Source organism: Zingiber officinale, chromosome 10A, assembly GCF_018446385.1.
Source record: "Zingiber officinale cultivar Zhangliang chromosome 10A, Zo_v1.1, whole genome shotgun sequence".
NCBI classification, from domain to species: domain Eukaryota; kingdom Viridiplantae; phylum Streptophyta; class Magnoliopsida; order Zingiberales; family Zingiberaceae; genus Zingiber; species Zingiber officinale.
Window position 1 is genome coordinate 21,294,093 of NC_056004.1, and position 25,749 is coordinate 21,319,841.

The 25,749-nt window shown below is 39.7% G+C and overlaps 2 protein-coding genes across 2 annotated transcripts; one reads left to right on the forward strand and one right to left on the reverse strand.

Annotated features, from left to right (window-relative positions):
- Positions 1 to 5,127: 5,127 nt before the first annotated feature.
- Positions 5,128 to 14,805, reverse strand: LOC122026860 (extra-large guanine nucleotide-binding protein 3-like). The gene is made up of 8 exons (XM_042585577.1): positions 13,706 to 14,805; positions 13,219 to 13,356; positions 9,912 to 10,016; positions 9,639 to 9,824; positions 7,456 to 7,639; positions 7,048 to 7,292; positions 5,994 to 6,145; positions 5,128 to 5,807 (listed from the first exon to the last, which is right to left on the reverse strand). The coding sequence occupies exons 1-8, from the start codon at positions 14,633 to 14,635 to the stop codon at positions 5,228 to 5,230; spliced, it is 2,520 nt and encodes an 839-aa protein (XP_042441511.1). The 5' UTR covers positions 14,636 to 14,805; the 3' UTR covers positions 5,128 to 5,227.
- Positions 14,806 to 17,409: 2,604 nt separating this feature from the next.
- LOC122026390 lies at positions 17,410 to 25,055 on the forward strand. Its single transcript, XM_042585097.1, has 8 exons — positions 17,410 to 17,818; positions 18,434 to 18,778; positions 18,994 to 19,253; positions 20,801 to 20,942; positions 21,145 to 21,516; positions 21,654 to 21,785; positions 22,303 to 22,431; positions 22,557 to 25,055. Exons 1-8 carry the CDS (start codon positions 17,705 to 17,707, stop codon positions 23,601 to 23,603), a joined length of 2,541 nt encoding a protein of 846 aa, XP_042441031.1. The 5' UTR covers positions 17,410 to 17,704; the 3' UTR covers positions 23,604 to 25,055.
- Positions 25,056 to 25,749: the final 694 nt, after the last annotated feature.

Below are 25,749 nucleotides of genomic sequence, written 5' to 3' on the forward strand. Positions count from 1 at the left end.
TGTGTCTGTTTTATCCTAACTTGAACTTGGGTTGATGCACATCGAAAAGGGGGAGATTGTTGGACCCCGTGGTAGTTTTGATGTGATCAACCAAGTTAGTTAGGTCCTGCGTTGTGTTTGAACCCTGTATCTAAGTGTGCAGGAACTTAGGAGCGCATGAAGTCAAGCAGAAGACGCAGCTAGCGAGAAGGACGGCACAGGAAGGGAGCCGACGGGCTCGGTGCGTCCGAAGGACGAGAGAACTGCGGAAGAGTACTCCGGTGGAGCGAGAAGAACGTGCGCGGCGTTCGAGGGACGAGAAGCTGGACGGAAGCCTGCTCGAGGAGAAGGCCGGGAACTGGGTTCGGGTGAGCCCTATTCCGGATGGCCGGAATCACCCAAGGAGCCGAACCGGAGCAAGTCAACTGGAGTTGACTTGTCAACGGTTCGATCGACCGAACCTATTGATCGGTCGACCGAACCCTTCATTAACCGAAGTCAATCAGCAGCCAACCGCCAATGCCACGTCAGAAGACACGTCAGAAGCTGACCGTTGGTAAAGCTGATCGGTCGACCGAACCTCCTGATCGGTCGACCGAACCAAAGTTGATCCACAGACTTAGTCGAGCAAACTGATCGGGCCAACTCAGCTGGAGACCGTTGGCCGATCGGTCGACCAAACATAAGGAGCGGTCGACCGAACAAAAGCTCATCCTCAGAGACTGCACCTGGACGGAAGACTGGGCAGGTACAGCAGGTTCGGTCGACCAAACCTGGGGATCGGTCGACCGATCCCTCTCGAGTCAAACCTGATCCCGAAGGATCAGGTGATCTAATAAGCTCGAGAACCCCTATATAAAGAGGGTCTCGGGCAGCTTTAGAGAACAACGATTTCATACGAAACCCAACTCTTGTAATCTCTGTTTAAGCAACCTCTGTGCTCTCAAAGTGTAAAAGGCTTCTCCGCCTTCAAAGAAGGAGTTTCTTACTGCGCTTTCCATCGCCCTGGATTAACAACCCTCTTGGTTATAACCAGGTTAAAAAAATCTGTCTTCATTTCTCTTTCTTTTATTTAGTGTTGCATTATTTAAGAGTTGAAACGCTTTGAGGAGGGTAACTTTTATTTGCAGGCAATTCACCCCCCTCTTGCCGGTCCTCGCTGCACCTACAACCAAGACAGGAGCTGATCCGCCCTCGTCTTGTGGATCTTCTTGCGAGCCGACCGACTGCAAGTCGCGGCCCTCCAGCTCCTCAGCAGCCGCTGCATTGATCACGGCATCCACAAGCTTAGCCTTTCCGACCAGACGAGCACGTAGCATGACTTCAGCTGCAAAAGAGGAAGAGAAATCAGTTAGAATCAAAGGAAAAAGTGAAGAAGTTTCATACCTAGGCTGGACGGAAGTCGGGTACAGATTGGACTTAAGCCGAAGATGTAGAGGACACCCTCCAACAGCAACTTGTGGATGTCATACTTCTGACCGGCCAACATTAAAGCTGCATTGAGGTAGTTCGATCGGCTTTTGAACTATTTTAAGGGAGGCTGAGGTGCGACTTCGAGTTGCCAACTGGTCAGGAAGCCTGGCCGCTCAGGAAGGCGTATGAAAAAGAAATATTCCTTCCAGTGCTTGTTGGAGGTTGGCATCTTGTCAAAGAAAACTAAACCTACTCGGGATTGGAAAAGGAAAATCCCCGCCTCGGATAGTTTAGGATAATAAAAATAATGGAAGACCCGAGGAGTGAGAGGAATATCGTGCAGGCGGAATAAAACAACGAACCCGCATAGTAGCCGAAAGGAGTTTAGCACCAGTTGAGGTAGGGAGATGCGAAAATATTTACAAACGACGACAATGAATGGGTGAATGGAGAACCGCAGACCGGCGGTAAATTGATCACTAAAGAAACAAATGCAGCCGGGAGACGGAAAATTTGGTCGATCGGAAGAAGGAAGAACAACTTCATAGCCGGGAAGAAATTCATAGGCGGCCTTCAAGCTCTCATCATCGCCGACATCAAACTTGGATTCAATAGAAGTGTACCAGGGCCCAGGGACGCTGGTGGGAGGTGCTGAAGAACTCGCCATCGCAACGAACAAAGAAAACAGTGAAAAGATGCGATCGAAGGGGAAAAGGGCTTACTGGGGAGGTCGCCGGGAAGCAACGGAGAAAGAAGAAGCGCGGAAGAACAAGGACGGAGTGTCGCCGGAGAAGGTCGCACAGGAACAGAAGGTCGGAAGCACTCAAAGATGATAGCATAGAGGAGGAAGGCGACGCGACGGGCTTATAAGCCTCGAGGTCGGCCAACCGGAGCCATCTGATCTAGGTCGCAAGAACCTAGGCAGAGATCGGGTTGTTGAATTTGAACCGTCAAACGTCACATCACCAGCGGATATCCACCTGTCATGTTAAGCGTGCAACGGCAGCAGGCAAGCCACGTGGCGCTTCGCCACAGGTCAACATTTAATGAGAGCAATTAAAGAGGTATGGGGGTACGCTCAGCCTTAATGTGCAGGGATTTGTACGATTTCCCATAAATCTGGGTGACGTAAGCTCGGATCGCGCTCACCCAGAGAAGCCCAAGAAAAGATTCCCAAGTACGAACGCTCGTTGTGCCGATCGGCTTAAGGGAGCAGACCTATGACCGATCGACAATCTTCAATAGGTCGACCGGCAAAGAGCAGTCACATAGCAGATCGCCGGGCTGTGTTAGTCTAATCGGAGGCCAGGGAAGGTCGAAGCCGATCGGGTGAAAAAGCTTCACTGACAATTTTGTCCGGTCAGTCGGATTTGCAGCCTCCTTTGACTAGACTTGAGGGGGAGACATGCGATGCGGGGATAAGGAGGGGCCCACCTTGCGGAGGATATCATGACATTGTGGAGGTCAAGGCCAAGGCGGCCAATGCTCAGATATCATCGGCTAGTCGGACCATCATGTTGCCCGACCGGGAGAAAGTGTGTCTGATCCAACATCACCTTTGATTCGGTAATACGTCGAACAGTCGACGCTCAATAAAGAAGGACGTCAAAGATATGCAAAATTCGAGCCGAGCGACAAGACTCGGCATAGACGCGGCGAAGTCACGGCCGAGCAGATGAGATACATGTGCGGTGGAGTGCCAGCCGAGCGGACGGGTGTACCAGGTTCGCTAAAGGGCAGGCCGAGCGGCGTGCCCGCTCGGCCTAACGACGGAGCTACAGGGTCATCCATCGACATCCTTTTGGGAGTTAGTGTCGCTGGCAGACAGCATGGCCAGACAGAAGATCGTACGGCGGAAGCTTCCACTGTCACTTCAGAGATATGCTCGGTCTGTTAAGGTACTGTGTCAGGGACACTTTACTGACATGTCTTTTCAGGGAAAACTTGGGGAAGCATGCTCGCTTTCGTAGGTGTGCACGCGCGCTACAGGAGCTATATATAAAGGGGGTCCAAGCATCAGCGGAAGTATGTTGTTGCTACTGTTCATTCTTGTTGCTTCTACTTCATCGTCGGTGACTGACTTGAGCGTCGGAGGGCCAACGTCGAGGACTCCTTCCCTGGCTCGGCGCTGATGCAAGCTGTGTTGTAGGTCGAAGCAGAGTCTACATGCAGTCAGTAGGAGTGCCACATCCCCAGCATTCCATCTCGTCAACTTTCGGACAAGATCAGTATTCATGAATCCAACTCATTTACGAGTCAAAACTTCCATTCCATCATATCATACCAACCCTTTATTATATATTAATTTTTTATTCACTAAAAAAAAATTATTGAAATAGCCATTTTAGCTTTATTTACTTTATTAGTAATCAAAATCAATCTTCTAACAAAATCAAATTTAAATCAAGCTCATCCTTATTAAAAAAAAAAAGTTCAAATCAAACTTAAACAACCTTTTCAGTGGCTTCTAACAAAGCTGCTTCAAGCTTGCTTACAACCCAGTGAGTTTACGAAGGCGGTTAGCCTCCGTCTGGATAGATGTCGGGCTTTCAGAAATCCAGTCGTTTTCCTCTCTCAGGCGGTCGTAGAGGCTGATGACTTCCCTCTTGATAGACGCCAATATTTCAGATATTCTGTCGTTCTCCTCTCTCAAACGGGCAATTTTGTTGTCCTGTTCTCGGAAATCCGAGACAAGCTTTTCGACTATCTCGGTCACCCCATATGTATCCGCGGAGCCGCCGGATGGAGGAGCGGAGGAAGCAGAGAGGGCGGAAGGAGGAGTGGAGGCAGCGGAGAGAGCGGAAGGTGGAGCGGAGGCCGCGGAGAGGGTGGAGCGGTTGACCTCTGTTGACGCCAATCTTTCAGACATTCTGTCGTTCTCCTCTCTCAAACGGACAATTTTGTTTTCCTTTTCTCGGAAATTCGAGAGAGTCTTCCCGAGCATCTCGATCACCACATGTAGATCTAATATGAGCAGAGCCGAAGGATGAGGCCGCGGAGAGGGCGGAAGGAAGAGCGGAGGCAACGAAAGGAGGAGCGGATAGGACGCGTAATGTCATAGAAACGAGAAAAAAAAAAAGAATTATTAAGATATTTAAAGAAATAAAAAAAAGTAATTTAAAGAATATAATTAATTAAAGAATTTTGTTTACTTGAATGTTTAATCTAATAACTTCAAGATCGGGTCCGACGATCCGGATCCCATTAGGGGTGGTATTTTTTTTTTTTTTACCGATATGAAAATCAATTTTATTAGATTCCGATAGGGCACGATTAATAAATAGGTCGAGTTTAAATTAATCTGAAATTATCCGATTATAATTTATGAATTCGTTTATAAATATTTTTGAGTCGGATTCGAATGGAATTATGATTGAATTCATATTAAAATAAATATATTTTTATAAAATTAATCTTTTCAAATTGAGTTCAGATTAGGATGAACATATTTTTATAAATAGATTATTTCAGATCAAGTTGAATTCAACTTGGATTTTGATTGTGATAATTTCAGATCAGATTCAGATCCCATCAACCTAAACTTGCCAATCAAAATCCGATCCGAATTATCACTCCTAAATCCAAACCCAGACGCTACCTTTAATATATTTACTTTTAAAATATATATATAATTAAAAAATCTGCTAATATCTCTAGCTATTGAAAAAATAGTGGCATGGTATGCAAAATCCACGTCAAATTTGCAGCAGAACACCTGTTTCTTGCACAACTATAGAATAAGAACATTAGAATTTCATAGGATACTCAAGCATCTGAATACAATGAATAGCTCACTATCTACAGAAGAAGCAGAACTAATTCCTGAACAGAATCATCATCCATATTTGAAATACACTGATGAGCTAAAATCTGTACTGTAAATTGACTCATCTAGGTCACCATAAATATTATCATCCTTTGCATCGTCCCACTTCAAGACCTCTCGTATGTATTTGAATGCCCCATCAACAGTAGCTCGTTCGCGAGCCTTCATCTGAAAGACAAATAGCTTCCGATTGCTGATGGAGGCAAAGAGGTCTTTAAACTTCACGGCTATGTAGTAGTATGCCTGGTTAGCAAGTGACTGGTGTGCATCTCGCGCCTTCACAGGGCTGAAGTCTGCGAACCACTCGCACACTGTTAATGGCACCTTGTTGATCTTTGCCTCAAAGGCATCATACTTGTTCAGAAGAAGAACAAAAGGCGTCTCCCTGAAAGAAGAATGGCTTGCTATACTCTCAAGGAGGTGTTTACTTGCCATCATTTTATTGCATAATTCACCCGAGCTTTGGGGCCACATCTGATCATAGTCACTGAGAGAGACGCAGAAGATGATGGCACGCACATCCTCGAACATTTCGAGCAACTTGCAGCCTTCGTTTAACCCTTTTGAACTTACACGAATCAACTGATACCTGGAATAGAGAGTTTGAATCTCATTCAATGAGCACCCAGTTCATGCAAACAAATGCAAGTGATCATTATGAATGAAATTGCTACTGATAGAGATCAGTAATAGAATGATCTGGTCAAACCGGGCTATTGTCTGTTATTCAACAACTTGTTTGGAGGAAAAAGGTTATTAACATCAGATAACTTACTTTATTTGGGGATGTGAGCAATCAAACTTCTCGGCATATGGCTCATCTAAAGAAAACTCAATGAAAGCAAGCCCATTGCACTGGGTAATTCCTTCAGAATACAGAATGTCTTTCTCTGTGGGTTCATAGTCATTGCTAGATATTTCCACAGCCTGCACAAGCAGACAAAGTTCTCAAGTAACTGTGACTAGGAATTGTAATCTCATGTCTGGATAGTTTAAACTATTCATAATCATAAAGAAGGAGCAAGTATCTAAAGTAAATATGGTTTATATTGCAGTTGAATGTTTAATGAAGAAACAAGCTGAAAGCATTCAATATTTCCATGAAAACAGAGAACGAGGATAAGGTTTGAGCATAATCCCCTTTCCAATGACAAGGGCAGAGACACTACCAAGTATCTGTAGGACTGCTAATGTTCAGGTACACCAGATGTGCGGGTAATTCAGCACTACTATTTGACGATGCATTAACTATATACAAATATGACTTGATCATGACAACCATATGACAATAAACAAATAACAATCTTGGAAATCATTAAATTTGATCGATCATGCTTCATTCAATTCCACCCCTTTTACTCCTCATGGCTCTCCCACCCCACAATGCAAACCTCAAGAATTTCTATATTAACAAACTAGCAAGTGTATGGTTAATGAAAATTTACTTGGCCTCATGTATCAGACTCCAATGGTACTCGAATTGCACATGCTGGCTTGTGGCAGCTTACCACAAGACCACCTATGCTATTTTGGGTTTCAGTGGATACTGCAGACACACCAATTCTAGTCTATTTACATCAGTTTATTAAGAACTACACTATAGATTGTCTGTGTTAGAAAATGTAGCCTGTTAAGCTAACAGTTTGAATATGAAAACCTGTAAAATGGCACAAGAACTATTAAATCAGGAATTAAAACACTAGATTAAACAAATGCAATTTTTTATTCTGAAAAGGCTTTCAGTAAATGTTATAAAATTAGCAAATAGGAATAATTAAGATCTGAAAACGAGGAATAAAACTATCTCAAGGTCAACTTAAGTACTCAACCCGATCTAGAAAGTAGCTGGCAACATCAGGAAGAAAAGGCAACTCATTCTTTCTCTTATAAGTTGCTTGTATTGCAGGATGTCTCCATGCCTCCTCCACAACTGATGCATATTCACGAGTTGCGGCAGGAAAAAAGGCCTCTAGATCTCCCATAGCCATTATCTGAAGTAGCCAATCAGAAAAATGTCTTAATCTTTGGTTGATTGAATATGCATTTTGGTTATGTTTCTGACTTCCGCCTCCACCTGTATTCATTACATAATGAGCATTCCACAAGTTTATTTATGGATGACGAGAATCAAAGTATTGTAAAAATGTTCTCAGTCTAAAGAATACTAGTACAAATATGCAGATGAGGAAATAGTCACAAACACTAATGCTATCCCCAAATTCAGATGAAAATGTTACCTAAACCATCTGTAGGCATAGTAGACTTTGATGATTCAGATTTATTCCGCTCTAAAGCTTCATCCTCAAAGCGCTCACGCCCTTCAAGCAAAGTGCTAAGGTATCTATACAAGCTTCTTTGAATCATCAGCTTAATATTTTCTATTTCTTCAGAAGAGAACTGGTTCTCATATAAGTACTTTGCCTATTATACCAATAAAAAAATTTATATAGTCAAAGAGAATTAGCGTCTTAAAAGGACACAAAATACTGATGCAAATGAACAAGTCAAAATCTATGATGCATATTCATTCCAGAAAAGAAAAACTTCATTATCAGGAAAAATTCATTCGTTTGATATTTACCATCTATGCAAGTCTTTTATATGGAAAAAAAGACTTACTTTTTTCTTTAGGTTCCTTCATAATTTAAGAAAACAGGGAGGTCCCATAGTAAGAAACATGCAGACACAAAATGGAGAAAGAATGGGATGTGACATCAAAGTTCAATATTTTGGTTCTTTAAGTTAATTTCAGATCGATAAGATGTCCTGGGAAAAGAAACATTATTAGATACATCAAAGTCTAGAATGCAAACTGGACGTCTGATCTTATGATCCTAATAGCTAAAGTAACCTAAATGATCCAGATCAAATTTAAATTGAGTTAGGATCCTACAAACCTCAAATCTGATCATATGCCTACTTACTGTTCTTACCGAGAATATTAATGCCAACAACCTTGATTAAATAAAAGATATTTACATTTAACAAGGCATTTCAATGATTGATATTCAGCAAGAATACCTCTTATGTCAATCATTTGATTAAGTTTTTAGTTATATAAGATTATTTTTAACACTTAAGTAGAATAATCCTCTTTAATTATTGTATTCATCTTATAAAAATTGCTACTTTGTAACATGGAACCCTTTAAGAATGATATTTGTTCGTATATTTAGTATACAAATACTTTAATTTACACTTCACTATACTGAAGGATAGTGTTAAAATATTCAAACTACTACTATATATTGTAAATAATAAAAAGGATAAATCATAAATGTCAAATATAATTCTAAAATATTTTTATTAAATTCCTACACTCCATCCCTATGATTGAAATTCTATTAATCTCTTCATGTTCCAAGGTGGGATCTTCATCCTGCCAACCTTGATTAGATATGAGCATGGAATAATACTTCCAAGATATTTCTTGGATCTGCGTCAGATACAATTCAAAGCATTTGATTTTATCATAACAAGTAAAAACAAGAAAATAAGGTTATGTATCCAGTAAGGCAAAGTGGTTAATTCCTTGGCGATGAAACAAAGGTAAATGCTAACTACTTGATAAGAAAATAGTAGAATTCTAACTAATTAAAGAAGAACTAACACATTGTGTTCTTCAACGCAAAAAACCCCTCATGATCAAAATCTGAAAAAACTTTAGGTATGAGTTCACATAAGGGTTAATATCTGCAAATTAGATATCACAATTGAAATAAGCAGAATGTATCTCCATCCTCCATTGAAGTAAAAGTCTGCCAAGTCTCAGCAGAATGCAAAGGAAGATGAATATAAAAATGGATTAAATTAGCCATAACAATAGTTAGAATCACAAATAGTCATTTAAACTGTTTTCCTTTGTTTGTGACATTCCACTTGCACGAGCTAATTGTATGAATGACCATGGTTAATAGAACTTCTGTTTTTGGACATGATTGCGTATATTCAAATACAAAATTACATGGATGATCAGGTATAAGTATTTTTGAAGGAAATGAAACTACAAAGAGCAATATTAATAAGGAAGGTTTGATACATAAGGTGGATATGCACCTATGGAAAATCAAAAGAAATTGCATACAGAGAACAATATTATTAGGAAGGAACATTTGACACTTTATGGTGGCAAAAGGAGATTACGCTCGCCCCCAACGCCCTGCCAACCTGTCCCAGGGCCAACATGGAGGAGATAAATCACGAGTGGCTACTAGCCTTTGGAATAGTGACTAGCGCATGAGAGAACATTTGACACTTTAGGAACATAGCAAAGTAGCAAATGAATTTTAACAAGATGACTATTATTCAAGGATGGGTATGCTTCCTGCCAGATTATAATAGTCATTAAAAACTGCTCTAACTGCACTTAGGATAGGTCATATACTATAGAACTTTAGAATAGGGTAACAAGTAACAATACCTGTTTAAATATAGTGCTGGTCCCCGAACCCTCTAAGCCAAGTAACAAAAGTTTCTGCAGTCTTTTTTGCTCCAGATACTCTGGCACCGATCTAATTGAATAAGTAGATATAACTTCCTTGGATCCAGGAGGGTTCTCAGGAGGGGTAGGCAATTTGAACAATGAACATAAGAGACGAGTTGATGCCTACATGGTACAGTTACATATAAAAACTATTTGGAGAAAAGATAGCAAGCAATAGTACAAAAAACAACAAATTGAATAAAGTAGTACCTTTTCCCAAATCTTTCCCCTAATGTTATTCTGACCCTCTTCTTCATAAGAACCATCATCATATACCCAGAAATGAGTATCTCGCGGGCATTGCACATTTGCCAACTAAATTTTAAGTCAAAAAAAGATCCAATAAGATTCACATATAACATAGCTTAGCCTAAGCATCAATAGAAAAGTAAAAAAAAAAAGAACAAAGCATGGAGTTGAAGTGTTGCAATTAAACATCAACCTAGAAGGAATAAAAAACTGAAGAATAATTATTCCAAACAGAAAAACAACAAGCGTCCATACTAGAGGCGATGGCGTGAGCGTCTCAAATGAGGTTGAGTTAGGTGTTGGTTTTCAACAAGGCACACTATATACTATAGCCTCTTGCTAGACACAGGTGATCAAGGTGATCATCTAAATTCAAGAAAGATCCTAAACAAGAATATAACTTCTAGTCGTACATAATAAGAGAAGTAAAAGACAACACAAATTTCAGTTCAGGCTAAGAACTCAAAAGGCATGCCTAGACTTCCATGGAATTCTAGCTGGTGATGGTGCATTAGCCCCTCTACCCTACACTAATTCATCAACAAATCCAAATAGCACATCAATTAGAATCACCCTCTTCTGGTTGATTTTCATAAACATGACATAGAACGCCAATATAAGTATGGAAGTTGTGGACATTTAGATTGGTGAGCCTTGTTGGTCAACATATGAGCCTCAAAATTATTAACCTTATTATGCAATTTTAATGTAGTGTTATTGTAATGACCATATGTAGCTCTAAATATTTTGCATTAAACCAATCAATTAAGTAGTGGCATACAAAAAGTCACAACTCACTTAAATGAGAGAATTGCTTCATTAACTTGTTAGATCCATCCACCAATCCAAAATGTTTAAGCAAAACTTAATAATAGCTAACCCGTCTATGTTTACCAAGCTCACTACTTAAGTTAGAATTCTAAACTTATAGCCCAGAATCCTCCTTAATCGGTGGCATGCTGAGGCCCAATCGTGGCTACACCATCATGCATGTACAATTTTCTAATGCCTTACAATGTCTAGAATTAGTTTTGCTTTGATATCAATGTTGTTGCATGCCTTCCGACTAGACTCATTCGGAGGCAAACGTCGCTTGACGCATAGTCTATAGTAATTGATACGGCGATAAAGGGGGGCCGCCCGGTACAGGTCAGCTACCAAGGTGGAAGTCAAAGTCAAGGTGGTCAACGTCTATCAAAGAGCTCGCCTATGGTGGCCGAACGGAGGTCAACTACAAAGGCCGGTCGGGGCAAGCAATGTCCGATCGACAGGAGGTTTGTCCGAACTGACCACTCGTCTAGCTCGGAACAATATGGTAAGATCGTCAGACACTCAGTGCGGTGCTGCAGAACGCTAAGGAGACCGGAGCTCTTGTTCGATCGGGAGGGGACAAGCTACCAGTCACCACAAGGAAGAGCAGCCGAAGCCGACCGAGCGAAGGAGTCCTGGCCGAGCGGCTACCCCGCTCGGCCAAGCGACGGGACCATTGTCGTATCTCTCAATATCCTTTTGGGAGATAGTGTCGCTGACACGAGGCATGGTTAACAAGTGGATCGTACGGCGAAAGCTTCTACTGTCTTGTCAGGATATGCATACCCTATTAAGGTATGCTGTTAGAGACACTGTCCTGACATGTCCTTTTATAGGACACATTGGAGAATGTGCTCATATCTCGAAGAGCGTGCACGTCGCCCACCAGGACTTTATATAAAAGAGGTCCATACACCAGCGGAGGTACGCGTGCGGTTTGAGCTTGTGCTACTGTTGCTCCACTTTCTTCTACAATTTCGGTGACTGACTTGAGCGTCGGAGGGCCAACGCCGAGGACCCCTTCCCTGGCTCGACACTGACATTGCTTGTTTTGCAGAGCGGGGCGCGGTCTACTTCTAGTCAGCGCAGTAACCACATCCCCAGCTAGCCACCTTCCCGTTTTCGGACAGGATCAGTAATATTAGAGCAAAATAACTTAATTAAACAACATGCCTCAAAGGAGACAACAAAACCAATGATGCCACTCAGTAATCATTCTGTAACTAGAGGCCAAATAAATAATAAAGAGGGGGAATAAGCACAAATTTGATAAGTGGGTCAATAATAGTTGTGCATGAATTTAGATTTCTCTAAACATAAATATGAATCATAATTAACTTTACGTAGTTATCAATTATAAACTTTAGGTTATCACAGTTTATTATCTTTTAAAGCAAGTTATCTATTCAACAAAACTCCCAACAACAAGAGTGTATCATCTAGTACATGGGTTGAAGTCATGACCAGTACACTTGGCCAAAGCCTCAACTAGCATATAAATGAGCCAAAGTCCCATCTAAAATCACTATAAGCCACTCTAAATCTCATAGTTGGGCTTCTAGAGCTTGCCATTTTTCACCCTTGCTCATTTGCTAAACATTGATCTTTACCAACATAGATTCATCATTATTTTCCAACCATCTTTAAGCATATATATCACTTCGATAGTATTACACTTGTCTTATATCATTGGACTTATGGGTTTTCCACTATTCTCCAACATTATGCGGAGGTATGCCACATTCGATCAAATGTGAGTACAACTATCATAACGCTTGTACTTCGCACACTTACTACCGACTGAGCTAGCTAACATAATGTTATCGAGAGAGCTAGTTTAGGTCTTAATGTAGAATTCGTTTTATTTGTTCACTTAGCCATTAAGCATATTATGTATATAGCATGCTCACAGTTATATACTTTGTTTCAACACTGGCCAATTTTGGACTTAGAAATACTTACAGCTACAAGGGAACTACACTGGGCATGTACTAGCATGCAGACACATTTGATTATTAGAGTAGTAAAACAATAGAAATTTGATTTTCAGATCATTACATTTTACTATTAACACGCACGTGATCCTTGTTTGTGTTTTGAAGTAGGCCCTGAGTTTTGCAGTAACAAGTTTTATAGGTATTTATACCTAAGACCCTAACAACTGCTTGTTGAGGTCACTTGGTAAGGTTGATAGAGATTTGTGATTCACATCATACTTAGCCACATAAATGTTTTGCAGTCTTTGTTTAATTTGGTTCCCTAATTATTTTCGTAGTTGTCTATCCATGTATCTAACACATGAAGACACAACTAGTTCCATGCAACATATGGAAATACTTATTAACCTAAAGCATAACAGCAAGATAAAAGTAGTCAGTATTAACATGAAAAAGGATAAGAAAAAAAAAGTGGCCAAAACTTTTGTATTTCAATGACCACATGGGCAGAGAACACTTACCTTAAGAACTTTCAGTTCCAATTTTGTGATTTCTCGGCCATTTATATACACTTGTGTGTTGCCATTGCTTGCATCTACTTGCAACTTACCTCCTACATTAAGTTTCGAGCTAATAATCCTGTCAGGTTTCTCACCTTCCTGCCAAATAGAAACAAAAATTGTATTTTTCTAATGGATGCACAGCAGGAAAAAGAAAGAGAAGTTGCACAAATGGAACCTGAAAGTAATCAAACTGAGCAACATTCTACAACCAGGAAGTTCAAAAATGACAAGAATAACTAAAAAGATATATATTTGGCCTAATGCTTTATCCTCTACTCTACTTACCCTTTGGGGTAAAAAGGGTTGCTGGGCTATGAAATACTATGATCTAAACCATAGCACAATTCATTAATCCTTGAGATTGTAATATCTTGAGTCCTCGAGTTTCAGCTTCTAATAAATTAATGATAAAGTAGCAAGGCAAGATAAGGGGCAAATACTTTACCTTCCCCCAGAACCCTGAATCCTTGTCATACCAATATCTCCCAGGTCTGAGTTTCTGCGGTGGCATCGAGCACCCCAATACCTCATCAAGCTCCTCCTGCCGCAAGGGTCTTCCATTGACAACCAATTGTTGGGGCCTGACCTGGTTCGCGGCGCATTCCCTTTCCGCCTTCATGACCTGCCTGATCTCCAACGGGCCACAAAGCTTGGACAACATCTTTGAGCACTTACCCAGACCCGATCTCTTAGATTCGTCAATCGGCTGGCCAATGCAACCTACGCATTTCCTCCCCTCCGGCATCGATCCCATGGCCTTGAGAACACAGTTGCTGCAGTACCTCGCGTCGCACACCAAGCAAGCCTCCCTGTCCTTCAAAATGTTACCTTTTCCACATCGGCAACAAACGCCCTTTTTCCTCTCCTTCACCGGCGAAGGAGCTGGAGATGCAGCTTTGGCGCTGCCGGCGACGTCCTCCTCCGAACTCGTCTCCCCTCCAAGCACGACCTCCCCGGATGGCGGATGAATCAGGGAGCCGGAGAAGGATCCAGCACGACGCGCCGAGGATGTCCTAGGTTCGGAATGCAAAGCACTGTCGACAGGCTCCGCCGGCGCGCAAGCGACGGAGGAAGACCTATTCCTGTCAGCAGGCGTTCGCCGTGGCGGGTCGCTGCTCCTACGGCGGTTAAACCGAGTCCCTCCTACGTTGGAGTGGCCGAATCCATCAAAGACGGAAGAACCAGACGCACCGTGAAGGTCCAAAATCTCCGCCTCGTGACCGCGGCGGGGATCCGGCGGTAGATCATGCCCGATGGCGATGGAGTAATCCAGATGTTCCTCATCGGGGATCGGCGCTCCGGGAGGTATCAACCTTCGGAGCGCCACCTCCCACGAACTCTCCACCTCCCTCACCTCCTCCGCTGCAGGCGACATCTGCGCTTACGTCTCTACGGAAGGTCCCGCGGAAAGTTAATGTCCAAGGCCGCCGGCCGGCGTCATCAATGCACCTCGGAGAGGGGGTGCGACGATCCAGCGGGCGAGCGAGCGAGCGAGCGCGGCCGCGAGCAGAGCAGCCGATGCGGGGAGTTGGAGCAGTAACGTATGGTCATTTAACGGCGTTGAGGCTCGACAGAAACGGCTACTAACGGCAGGAGACATCGACTTTTCACTTAATAAAAGTACAAATCGACATCCATAATGACCATAATACCCTTACCCTCTCGCACTCACGCTGCGAAAATTATTGGTAAATTATTTAAATGTCAAGCCCACGATTGGTAATGGAGCTTTGGATACGCTGTCGATGAAGTGATGAGGGTGGCAGATGTCGCGCGTGTCGTGTCGCCGTTTACTTGCCGAGAGTTGACGGCGCGATTGGAGCAGGAGCCCAGCAGACGTGCGGAGGACGGTGGAAAAGCAAGGAGGTGGGGTGAAGGTCCGTGGCGACAGAATCAGAGCCGTCCAATTATGTGGGTACGGAATGGCAGGAAAACGTCAGTCGTCAGATCGAAGGACTGTCCCGTTTCTCATGGGGAGATTGGACGGACCGGTCCAGACATGAGGCAGGCTATTCGTTCCCTTCGATTCGAAGGATGAATCGACGTGGCGAACGCACTGACGTCATAAATTGTCTGAGTACTCAAAGAGCTCAGCGTCGTCGCACGTGACGAGACCGAGTTCCTACTTTCAGACTGTTGCAGAAGAGGTTTAGCGAGTAAATTACATCATTGAAATTAATGAAATAAATAGAAGCAGTTAAACAAACGATAGAGTGGTCTTCGGAGCAGGGCAACGAGGAGTGGCCTCTCATTCTTTATATGAATTATTCTTTTATAAAATAATATATTTTTTAAACAAAATATTATTATCCCAATAAAAATCTAACATAATTTTTTTAAAAAAATAAATAAGTTTTGATAAATTATAATATATAAGAATTTACCTATTTAATATATGATATGATGGTATAAGATTAGAAGCTAAGAGCATCCCATTACGTATTTACGGTTGAATTTTTTAAGTAGAACGGTTATGTGTCAAGTTGATTTTCGCTAAATCAATTCTTGTTAGGACAATTATTGTCGGGTTATTTTTTGCTGCATCAAATAATCGTATAGATTAGAACAAAGATCTTCAACGCTAACTTTTGAAAGGATTAAAAAGATATTAGAAGAAAGCTAAAGTATATATTAATGTACCTATCCGATACTCAAATTAGATTAGGAGAAAGTAAATTGAAGAAGAAAGATGGTAGTAAAAAGAGAATAGTAAAATATTATTTCCTTGTGTATTTCTTAACACGGTCACTATTACTTATATCAAAAATGATATATTCAAGGACAAAAAATCAAGGAAAAGCTCAAGGATAGACACACAAAGTGATGAGTCCCACAAAAAGTGAAATAGTGGGTCATGACTTTATGTGTCTATCCTTGAGCTTTTCTTTGAGTTTTTTTCCTTGAGCATATCATTACTCTACTTATATAGATGGTGAAGTGGTGTCCTAATCTTTGAAGGATGAATCTCTTCCCTCTCCCCTAAAAGACTACTATCTTATATAAATGATGAAGTGATATCTTGATCTTTAAAGGATGAATCTTTTTCCTCTCTCCTAGAAGATCTCATCTTCTTTAACTAGTATTTTGCTGTAAATTGCTATATTCTTTGTGACTATCGTTGGCCTACATAACAATTGTATCTTTTGGGATCATTGACGATTTGTGTAACGGTTATATCCCATTGGACTATTAGTTACTTGTGTAATAGTCGTGTCCTTGACAGCTCAATCTAGATGTAACTCAAATTGGCCCAAACTAAGTTTGACTATGAGTTGACTATTCTAATTTAAATTTATACATGAATCACACTATCTTGACTTTTCAAATAAGACAGATTGAAGACTATACTGACTAAATCGTGGATAGAATTGAGTCGATCGAGCTATGGACCATATGGTACCATTATCTCTGATAATTTAAATAAAAAATATTAATTAATTTTTAATATTCTTTCTTAGTAATATAGAAAGAATAAATATTCATTTGCCCTTTAATATGTTTGGGGGCGATATTCTGATTGGTCTTTTGCATTTTTTTTTTATTTTTAATTTGTAATTTTTACCATAGCAAATTTATCCAAATGAAATGACAATATCTACCTATTTAATCCGGTGCCATTAGGTATCAAATTAAATGTCTCGTATTATCAATATATCAAGTATTTAGTCGAATTTCAGACGCCCACTAATCAAAATTATATACAATAATTATTTTTTTGAATATAAATGGTAAATTTGATGCTTAAATTACTATGTGACATATTTTTTTTGCTATTAAATATACTTTGCAGATATATTTAAATTAATTAAATGGATATGAATACACGATGGCATCACATTTGTTTTTTTTCACAAACACCCCTTTAAATAGATTAAATATCGTATTTTCCCAATTTTAATATCATATCCTTACAATTTTTAATTAAATCCACTTTATAAAATATGAGCAGAGAATTTTAAGGATAATCAAATCCACCTTCACGAGTTCGCGGCACAATAGACGTGTCGAAATCTGTGGGAGTTCATTTCTGGTATGTTTTTTTAGAGAAGCCCTTTACATATATTAAATATCACTAGCTCGTCACTGCGATTTACTGCTTACGGAATGGATTTACGCCTTGCCTATTTAACGTAAAGACCAGTAATGAGGAGGAATAGAAGAAGGGACGAGATCTGATCGCATCAACAGACTCCCCCGCGCCGTCCGTGCCATTTCGACCCCTCGTAACCCCCTTCTCCCACCCTCGCCGAGTCCTCTTCCTCCCGATTACGATCGCTCCCGGCGCCTGTAAGAATCCAATCCGATCCCCATCCGACGTCTCATCGATCGCCGTCCTCCACCCCGCTCCGTCGTTGATCTCCACGCCGCGGTGGATGACGAACACGAACGCAGGCGGATCTGCGAGGATTTGTTGCCAAGGAGAGTGAGAGTGTGGTGATACACGATGCCTGGACTCTTAACAAGATGCGCTGAATTATCGTCGCCCGCCCGATCCGCGTCATCGGACGGCATCTGGTCCAGGCACCGCGATAGCATCTCATTTGATCAGCTGCAGAAGGTAAATTGGAGGAATGGATTGGTTTAGTTTCTTGATTCGGTTTCTTTTCGTTTTTTTCTACATAGTTATTGATTTGCAATTTTTCTTTCTTGTTTTTCTTGATCTTTCTTGGAGGTTAGCCCTTTTGTTTGGTTGTAGATCCGGTAGTTCACTCATAGTGGAAACATTTTGTTTCAATCGGATTTTAGCCAGAATTTACGGCAATATTTTCCATATAATGTGTTTTTCGCAATTTCGTTTGGATCTGTGAAATGTTGGCGCAGATTCTTGAGGCCTAGCTATTAGTTTGGCAGCATATCTTGACCTGTTTAATCCATATTTACCTGAGAATCATAAATTTAGATCAAAGGTCAGTGATATTTCTTGTATTGCATGTATTGGCTCTCGACAAGTGAATTGGGTTCCAGAATTCTTTGTTTTATTGATTGATGCAAAGGGTACAATGTTAAATCTCTTAATTTAAATGTTGTTCATATGGATGTCTATCCGTGAATGACATTTTAATTCATTTGTTCTTCACAGTCTGCGTATTTTATTTTTATAGTCATTGATTTATATCTTGCAAATGATTTAACATGGCAAATGTTAATCTTGTTGACAATGTAAATGAATTAGTTCTGGAGTGATCTATCCCTTCATGCTCGAAAGGAGTTCCTGAGGCTCGATAAACAGACTTTATTTGAACAAGCTAGGAGGAACCTCTACTGTTCCAGATGCAATGGGTTGCTTCTGGAAGGCTTCTCGCAAATTGTAAACTATGGGAAGTCAATGCAACAGGAAGGTTCTGATTTTCAACTTTCAGATAGAGCTGGGAATTGCCAATCCCAGAACCATGGTGACATAGATGAGGTACAGGATCCATCGCTGCATCCTTGGGGTGGTCTGACAACAACTAAGCATGGTGCTCTCACAGTTCTTAACTGCTTTGTTGGGGCAAGGTCACTGAAGCCACTGCAAAATGTATGTTTTTCTTGCTATTGTTATCATATCTCAAGGACTTCAAATGCTCATGCTTTTCATTTTATACTCTTCATATTCGTTCTCACTTTTTTCCCTCATGCTTTCCTGTCCATATAGATATAAGTCTTTTGATGCATTATTATTTTTCTTAATTATTATTTTCTTGATTGTTGTTTTCTTGAAGTTTTACGCTTCAAGTTTTTGTAATTGTGTAGGCGTTTGATAGTGCTCAAGCTAGGGAACACGAACGTGAATTACTTTATCCCGATGCTTGTGGAGGTGGAGGCAGGGGTTGGATTAGCCAAGGGATTGCTAATTATGGTAAAGGACATGGATCAAGAGAGACATGTGCTTTGCATACTGCTCGACATTCTTGTGATACACTTGTGGACTTCTGGTCCGCTTTAGGTGAGGAAACCAGATTATCTCTCTTACGGATGAAGGAGGAGGATTTTATTGAGAGACTTATATACAGGTGAAGCTTTTTTTGTTTTTGCATAGTGTCAACTTGTTCTATAGGAACATCTTCTAGAGTATAAAGGTGATATTCTAGTATTAATATTAAAAAAAATGGGCTTTACATTTTAAGTATTTTAACTAACACAAAGCAAAGAATGAAGAATCCCACATCATATAAAATCTATTGGAATATCTTTCTTTACTCTTCTATCACAAAATCTTAGATGCATAGGAACTAAAAGAAAAAGGACGGAACTTTCAAATCAAACTTGCAGTCTGTTTGTTTATTTAGTGTCTAAGTGTGTGTTTATAGTTGTATTTATCAGAAAAAGAAGTTTCTAAGCTGGAGATTTTTGCCTCTTTGATTGGCATGATGTTGATTCAAATAACTGTCCATCTACACTACTAAGAAAAGTCCTGTCAACAAAAAACACATGTATATAGGATAGATGTAATAATTTTGGGAATGAAAAAGGAAAGATTGTTGCTTAACAGTTGTGGTTGTTTGTTCTAGAGTGACCATCAAGTTTATACTGTATTATTATATTTTAAGACAACTATTTACATTGCAATGTAAATTTTCTTATACTTTACAAACAGTCGTTTAGGGCACAATTAGTTATGCATTCTTATACTGCACGCATTGTAATTTTTCCTGCAGATGAATAAACAAGCAGATTTTCTAGAATCTCACAAACTAGTTGTTTTATTCCAGTGTTTTTCCATCTTGGTAGTTAGGACTAATTAGTGAGAATAATTATCTGATATTATCTAATAAAGAAATGGAAATGCTTGATTTTCTACAAGGCATATAGGATAACAAAGAAAAGGAATCTCATAAAAAACAAATTAGGACAGTAAGAGGAAATGCTACAATAACAAATTGAGGTATGATATCGAGAGAACTGAGAGCAGCTAAGGGTGCTTGTTGTGTTGTCTCAAATAGAGATCAGAGGGAGATGTGGCACTAGAATGACTGCTCTTAACAGGGACTGTGTGATTGGCAGTGCAATTAGATTTGAAGATGTAGTTGCTATATTTGACAGAATATATATCATCTGCATTAAAGTTCATCATTACAATTAATTATCTAAGTTGAGGATGCTGATAGACTATGACAAAAGAAATGTACATGGAGAATCTTAGCCAATATATGACAGTACACAACAAACGTTCGAGCATAGCAAACATTATTCTGATCCCTCTTAGAATAAGTTGCACATTAATCCCTCACATAATACTCATTTCATTTGTTGTGCTTGAAAAAGATGAGTTTCATGCCCATTTAACATTTGAACAATTGTAATGAATAGTTGTGGTGTCATGATATCTGAACCATGTTAATCAATTGAATCCAGGAAATATGGCAAGGTTTTGATTGAAAGTGAATCATTTTCCTCTGTATTTTTCCAAAATTTAGTCACCTAAGTGCCTAACTTACAGAAATTGTTGTTTCTCATATCTATATACTAATATTTCAATGAGCTGCGAGTCCCGACTACTTGAGTTGGTTACATGTATTATATTTTGCAATGATTGTAAAATTCAGTTTGAATGTTGCAGGTTTGACAGCAAGCGGTTTTGCAGAGATTGTAGAAGAAATGTTATTCGTGAATTCAAAGAGTTAAAGGAGTTGAAGCGTCTGCACAAAGAGCCTTGTTGCACTAGATGGTTTTGTGTTGCAGATTCAGCTTTCCATTATCAGGTTTGATTATGCTAGAGTTATCTGTGTTAATATCGCAATATTTAGTGTCTTAATTTGTTTTTAACATTTTTTTTAATGTGAAAATGTTGAGTGGCAAGGCAGCAGCTATTGGGAACTACTTTTAAACAGCTAGTAAATCTGTTATGGAGAGTGCTATTCAAAGTGGAAGCTAACAGATGACCTTGATATATTCACCTCTCAGGTAATGGAAGATTCTGTTCAAGCTGACTGGCAGCAGGCTTTTCCTGATGCAATTGGAGCTTATCACCATTTTGAATGGGCAATTGGCACTGGAGAAGGACAAACTGACATTTTAGGCTTTGAAGATGTTGGCTTGAATGTAAAGGTCCAAGTAACTGGACTTGATCTTGGTAGTTTTGATGCTTGCTATATCACACTTAGAGCTTGGAAACTTGACGGCCGTTGCACTGAACTCTCTGTAAAGGCTCATGCACTTAAGGGACGAGATTGTGTTCATCACAGGCTGATAGTAGGTGATGGTTTTGTGACAGTCACAGAAGGGGTTAGCGTTAGAAATTTCTTTGAACATGCTGAGGAAGCTGATGAAGAAGAGGTATTTGTGATTGAAAATTGTTGTTTATGAGCTTTACAAGGATGATGTAATCATCGAAGAGATCATTTGGACTATTGCTCATGAAATTGTTTTAATCAATTTATATTATTTTTTGCTTAATTTATTTACTAAAACAGGATGATGATGCAATGGAGAAAGATGGAAATGAGCTTGACACAGATGGTTCCCGATCACAGAAGCATGCTAAGAGTCCTGAACTGGCTAGGGAGTTTCTTCTAGATGCTGCAACTGTTATATTCAAAGAACAGGTGCCTCTGGGTTCATTTATCTTTTACTTGTTGCATTAATCACACTTATAATTTAGTTGTTAACAATGGAACTTATTACAGATGTTTACAGTAGTTTTCCTGAGTTGCAATTTTATATATAGCTGATAATGACTATGATAACTCTCGAGCTTCATATCTAGATGATACTGGTATTATGAGAATATACCTAACATGATCTGCCACACCTCAATTTGTTGGGACAAACCTGTGCTGCATAAAATTTGGCACAAGCCTACCTGGCACCCAGCTATAATATTGATTGTGAAATGAGTTCCTCATTTTAATTTTTTCTTTCTTTTCTTTTGAAAAAGTTTTCTCATTTTGAATTTTATTGCTGATCATACTTGCCTTATCAGATCCATATTAAAATCACAATGAATCACAACCTTGAAGTAGCCCTGTAAGAAAGAATTAGAAGCAGTGTAAAATATGTAGTTTTTAAATTACAAACAATATTCAAGCTTCGTCCTGTAACTAAATGACAATACTTTTCCAGGTTGAAAAAGCATTCAGAGAAGGTACCGCACGACAAAATGCACATTGTATATTTGTTTGTCTTGCCCTAAAAATGCTTGAAGAGTGCCTTCATGTTGCTTGCAAAGAAGTTATTACTTTAGAAAAGCAGGTAATTCATTGTTTCTGGATCTTAGATAGTTAAGAATTTAAATCTTTTTTCTGTTACCAAATATTGCAAGGCTTAAAGACTGATTTCTCAGGTTCTTATATTTGAAACTATTGATTATTTCTCAGACTAAACTTCTTGAGGAAGAAGAGAAAGAGAAACGTGAAGAAGAGGAACGCAAGGAGAGGAAAAAAACTAAAGAACGGGAAAAGAAACTTAGAAGAAAAGAGAGGCTAAAAGAAAAAGTTAGGGAGAGGGAAACGAAGCTTACTGAATATAAGTCACATGATTCTTTGCCTGGAGATTCAAGTATATCATCTATCAGTTCTCATGATGAATCATTTATCATTTTGCATTCTGGGGATTCTATTGGTGAACAAGGTGATAATTCTATTATTCAAAACCCTGATTCCTGTGAGAATATGGTTGAGAAGTCCTCAGGCATCAGTTTGAATCATGAAACTTTCGAACAATATGACATTGATGAAAAATTCCATGTTCATGATGAGACTTCTGCATCTGAATACTCAAAATTATCAAGACGGAAACCGAGACCAAGAAAAGATTATATTTCAGATCTGGCATCCAAATGGTATGATAGACGCCGATGCTATAAGAGCAAAGAGATTAACAATCAACAAGATGAAGCTGGCATTCATTTGTGTTCCTCCAGAGGCACAAATAGTTTGCACAGGATGTCAAAAGAAGGGTTTGCAAAGCATAATCATAGAAACTGCAATGCTAAAAAGGTGAGAGATCAAGATAGATTTGACTACCAATCTTCTAGCTGTAATCAGCTGGAGGATTACAGTGAAAAAGCTGGGTATCATGATTCAGTGAGTAGATTAGGGACGCAGATAAACCAGAACATGCAGTGCATATGCCCAGGTTGTCCTATCAGAATGCTAAATATGGTATTGGTTATTATTTACCGGAGAATTTTTCCTTTCAAAAAGGGAAACATGTTAGTAATTCTCCAGCCAAAGAGATTTCCAGGAAGCAGGTTTGGGAGCCACTGGATGCACGGAAAAAGGGTTCTAGAAACCATACTGATTCTCAACTGCCCACAGAAACAGGTTTTGGACAAGGTGAAAGTCGTTGTCAGCAGCATATTAGACTTGAATCGGTTAGCGATGTATGCTCAGCTGACCATTCTACCAGTTCAGAAAAATTAGCTACTATGATGAATTGTGATGCTCATGTTTGCCAGGATAATTTAGATAACGTTCATACTGGTACTCATGTTGATTGTCATGATAAACTTGGTCTCTTAATAAAGAAAGAATATTATTCAAAGAATGATATAGAGGACAGTTTCAACCCCGCCAAGATCACTGCTTCTGATCCAGTAAGGAGCTCTTCTAGTTCAGATAACTGTTTTTCATGCCCTAGTGAGGGAGATAGCAGCACTAGCTCTTCAAGTGGGCAAAATGCAGAGTCATCAGTAACTTCAGATTCTGAAGATGCTTCCCAACAATCTTCTGGTAGAGATTCATCGACACCCAATAGTGATTCTTTCCAAAGATTGTTAGATGGATTTCCAGATAACAAGGGTAAGACAAATGGAGATGATTCTTTAGCAAGCTCTGTTGCAGGTTGCCCATCTAAGAACTGTTTGGAATGTGATCATCCCATTGAAAAATCAGTTGTAGCCAGTGAATCCTATAATGGACAACCTGGATATGTTATAGCACCTCCAATTAAACACATATTGCCAGGAGCAAACCATAGTATGAATCTGCCATATGTTCCCTCTCCAGCCTTGGGCTACCATACCTGGAACATCAATCCTTGGCCACAAGCTTGTAATGGATTCATGACATATCCTCAGGCAAACCATTATTTGCTCCCAAATCATCTAGGATGTTGTCCATTGACAAACAGGCAATCTGATTTCGCTATTCATTACAATCCTGTGCAACCTGTAGCCTTATCTGTTTTTGATGCAAACAAAGAATTCTTGTATCCAACAGCTAACACAACGGATGTTGGAACCTTTCAAGAACAAAAGAATCATCACCAGTCCTGTGGGTTTCAACAATCACACTCTCCTATTGAGCCGATAGGCCATGAGAGGTCATTTTCAAATAGACAAGTGCCATCAAAATCTCCTGCAGAAAACTGCATTGGTGAACATTGTGCCAAGTCAAACAATGAACATCCACCCTTCTCTTTATTCCACTATGGTGGCCCAGTAGATGGGAACACAGCCGGATTTAATGCAATACCACATTCTCTGAAAGATGAAATTACTGGACACATAGTCTCCAATTTAACCGCAGCTCAGGGGCAGGATTGCTCAAAAGAAGAAATAAAGGTTGAACAGTATTGTTTATTTTCTTCTAGACATGATGCAAGATTTTCATTCTTCTAATGCAGTTCAAGCATACTATTTAGACTTATCTGCTCTAGTTGTGAAGGCGTGATCAGTTGTAGCCAATGAAAAACAATCTTCCGCATTAAGTTTTAGCATATCCTCATTGGTTGATGTTTCCAGTTTATGCTTCCCGTTGCGGATTGTAAAAAGGAAATCTTTGAGTGATATAGTTTTATTGCTTTCTTCCTTCAGACCCGTACTGTATTGAGATAAGTTTTCCGTCGTGAATGAAAATTGATTTATTACTTGAGTTTTAAATTCTTAGACCTATTTCTTCACGCATTGTTGTCGAGTCAAGATTTGTTTCTTCATGTGGACATTACAATAGACTTTGACAATGCTTTGCAGATGTTTTCGTTGCACTGTGTAAATATTTTTTATTACATGGTTATAGGCTTCTAGCTTATGCTGCTATCTATTTTCCTCTCACTGATTTGGATATGCACCTTGACCTTTTGCTATCTATGCTGCTATCTTTCCTTTCCGCCAATTTGATTGTGAAAAATGATGGGTGAAAAATAGTTCAGTCTGATTCATATATGTACTACATTAGTAGCCCTCAACGGGAGGGACTGCGGAGAGACGCATCCGAAATTTGAACGACGCTGGGATACAAACTTTCTGTAGTTTTTATTTTTTATTTTTTATTTTTTAATTTGGCCTCAAGTATTCAACTTTATGAACCTATTAAACTTGAGATCATCGGATCCTATGAAAAATTTCCAGTCATTAGAGTAAATTAAGAAATATTCATAGAGGCCCATTCAAATGGCTAGTGTCCTTATATCTGTTGGGACCTTGATGTCACTAGAGAGGGTGAATAGTTCATCACTCAAATCGTCGTTTCCTATACTTATTAGTGCACAGCGAAAATACAAAACTAACAAATAGAAAGTTAAACCTAGAAGCAATAACCAAGACAATCAAACTTCAACACATTTATA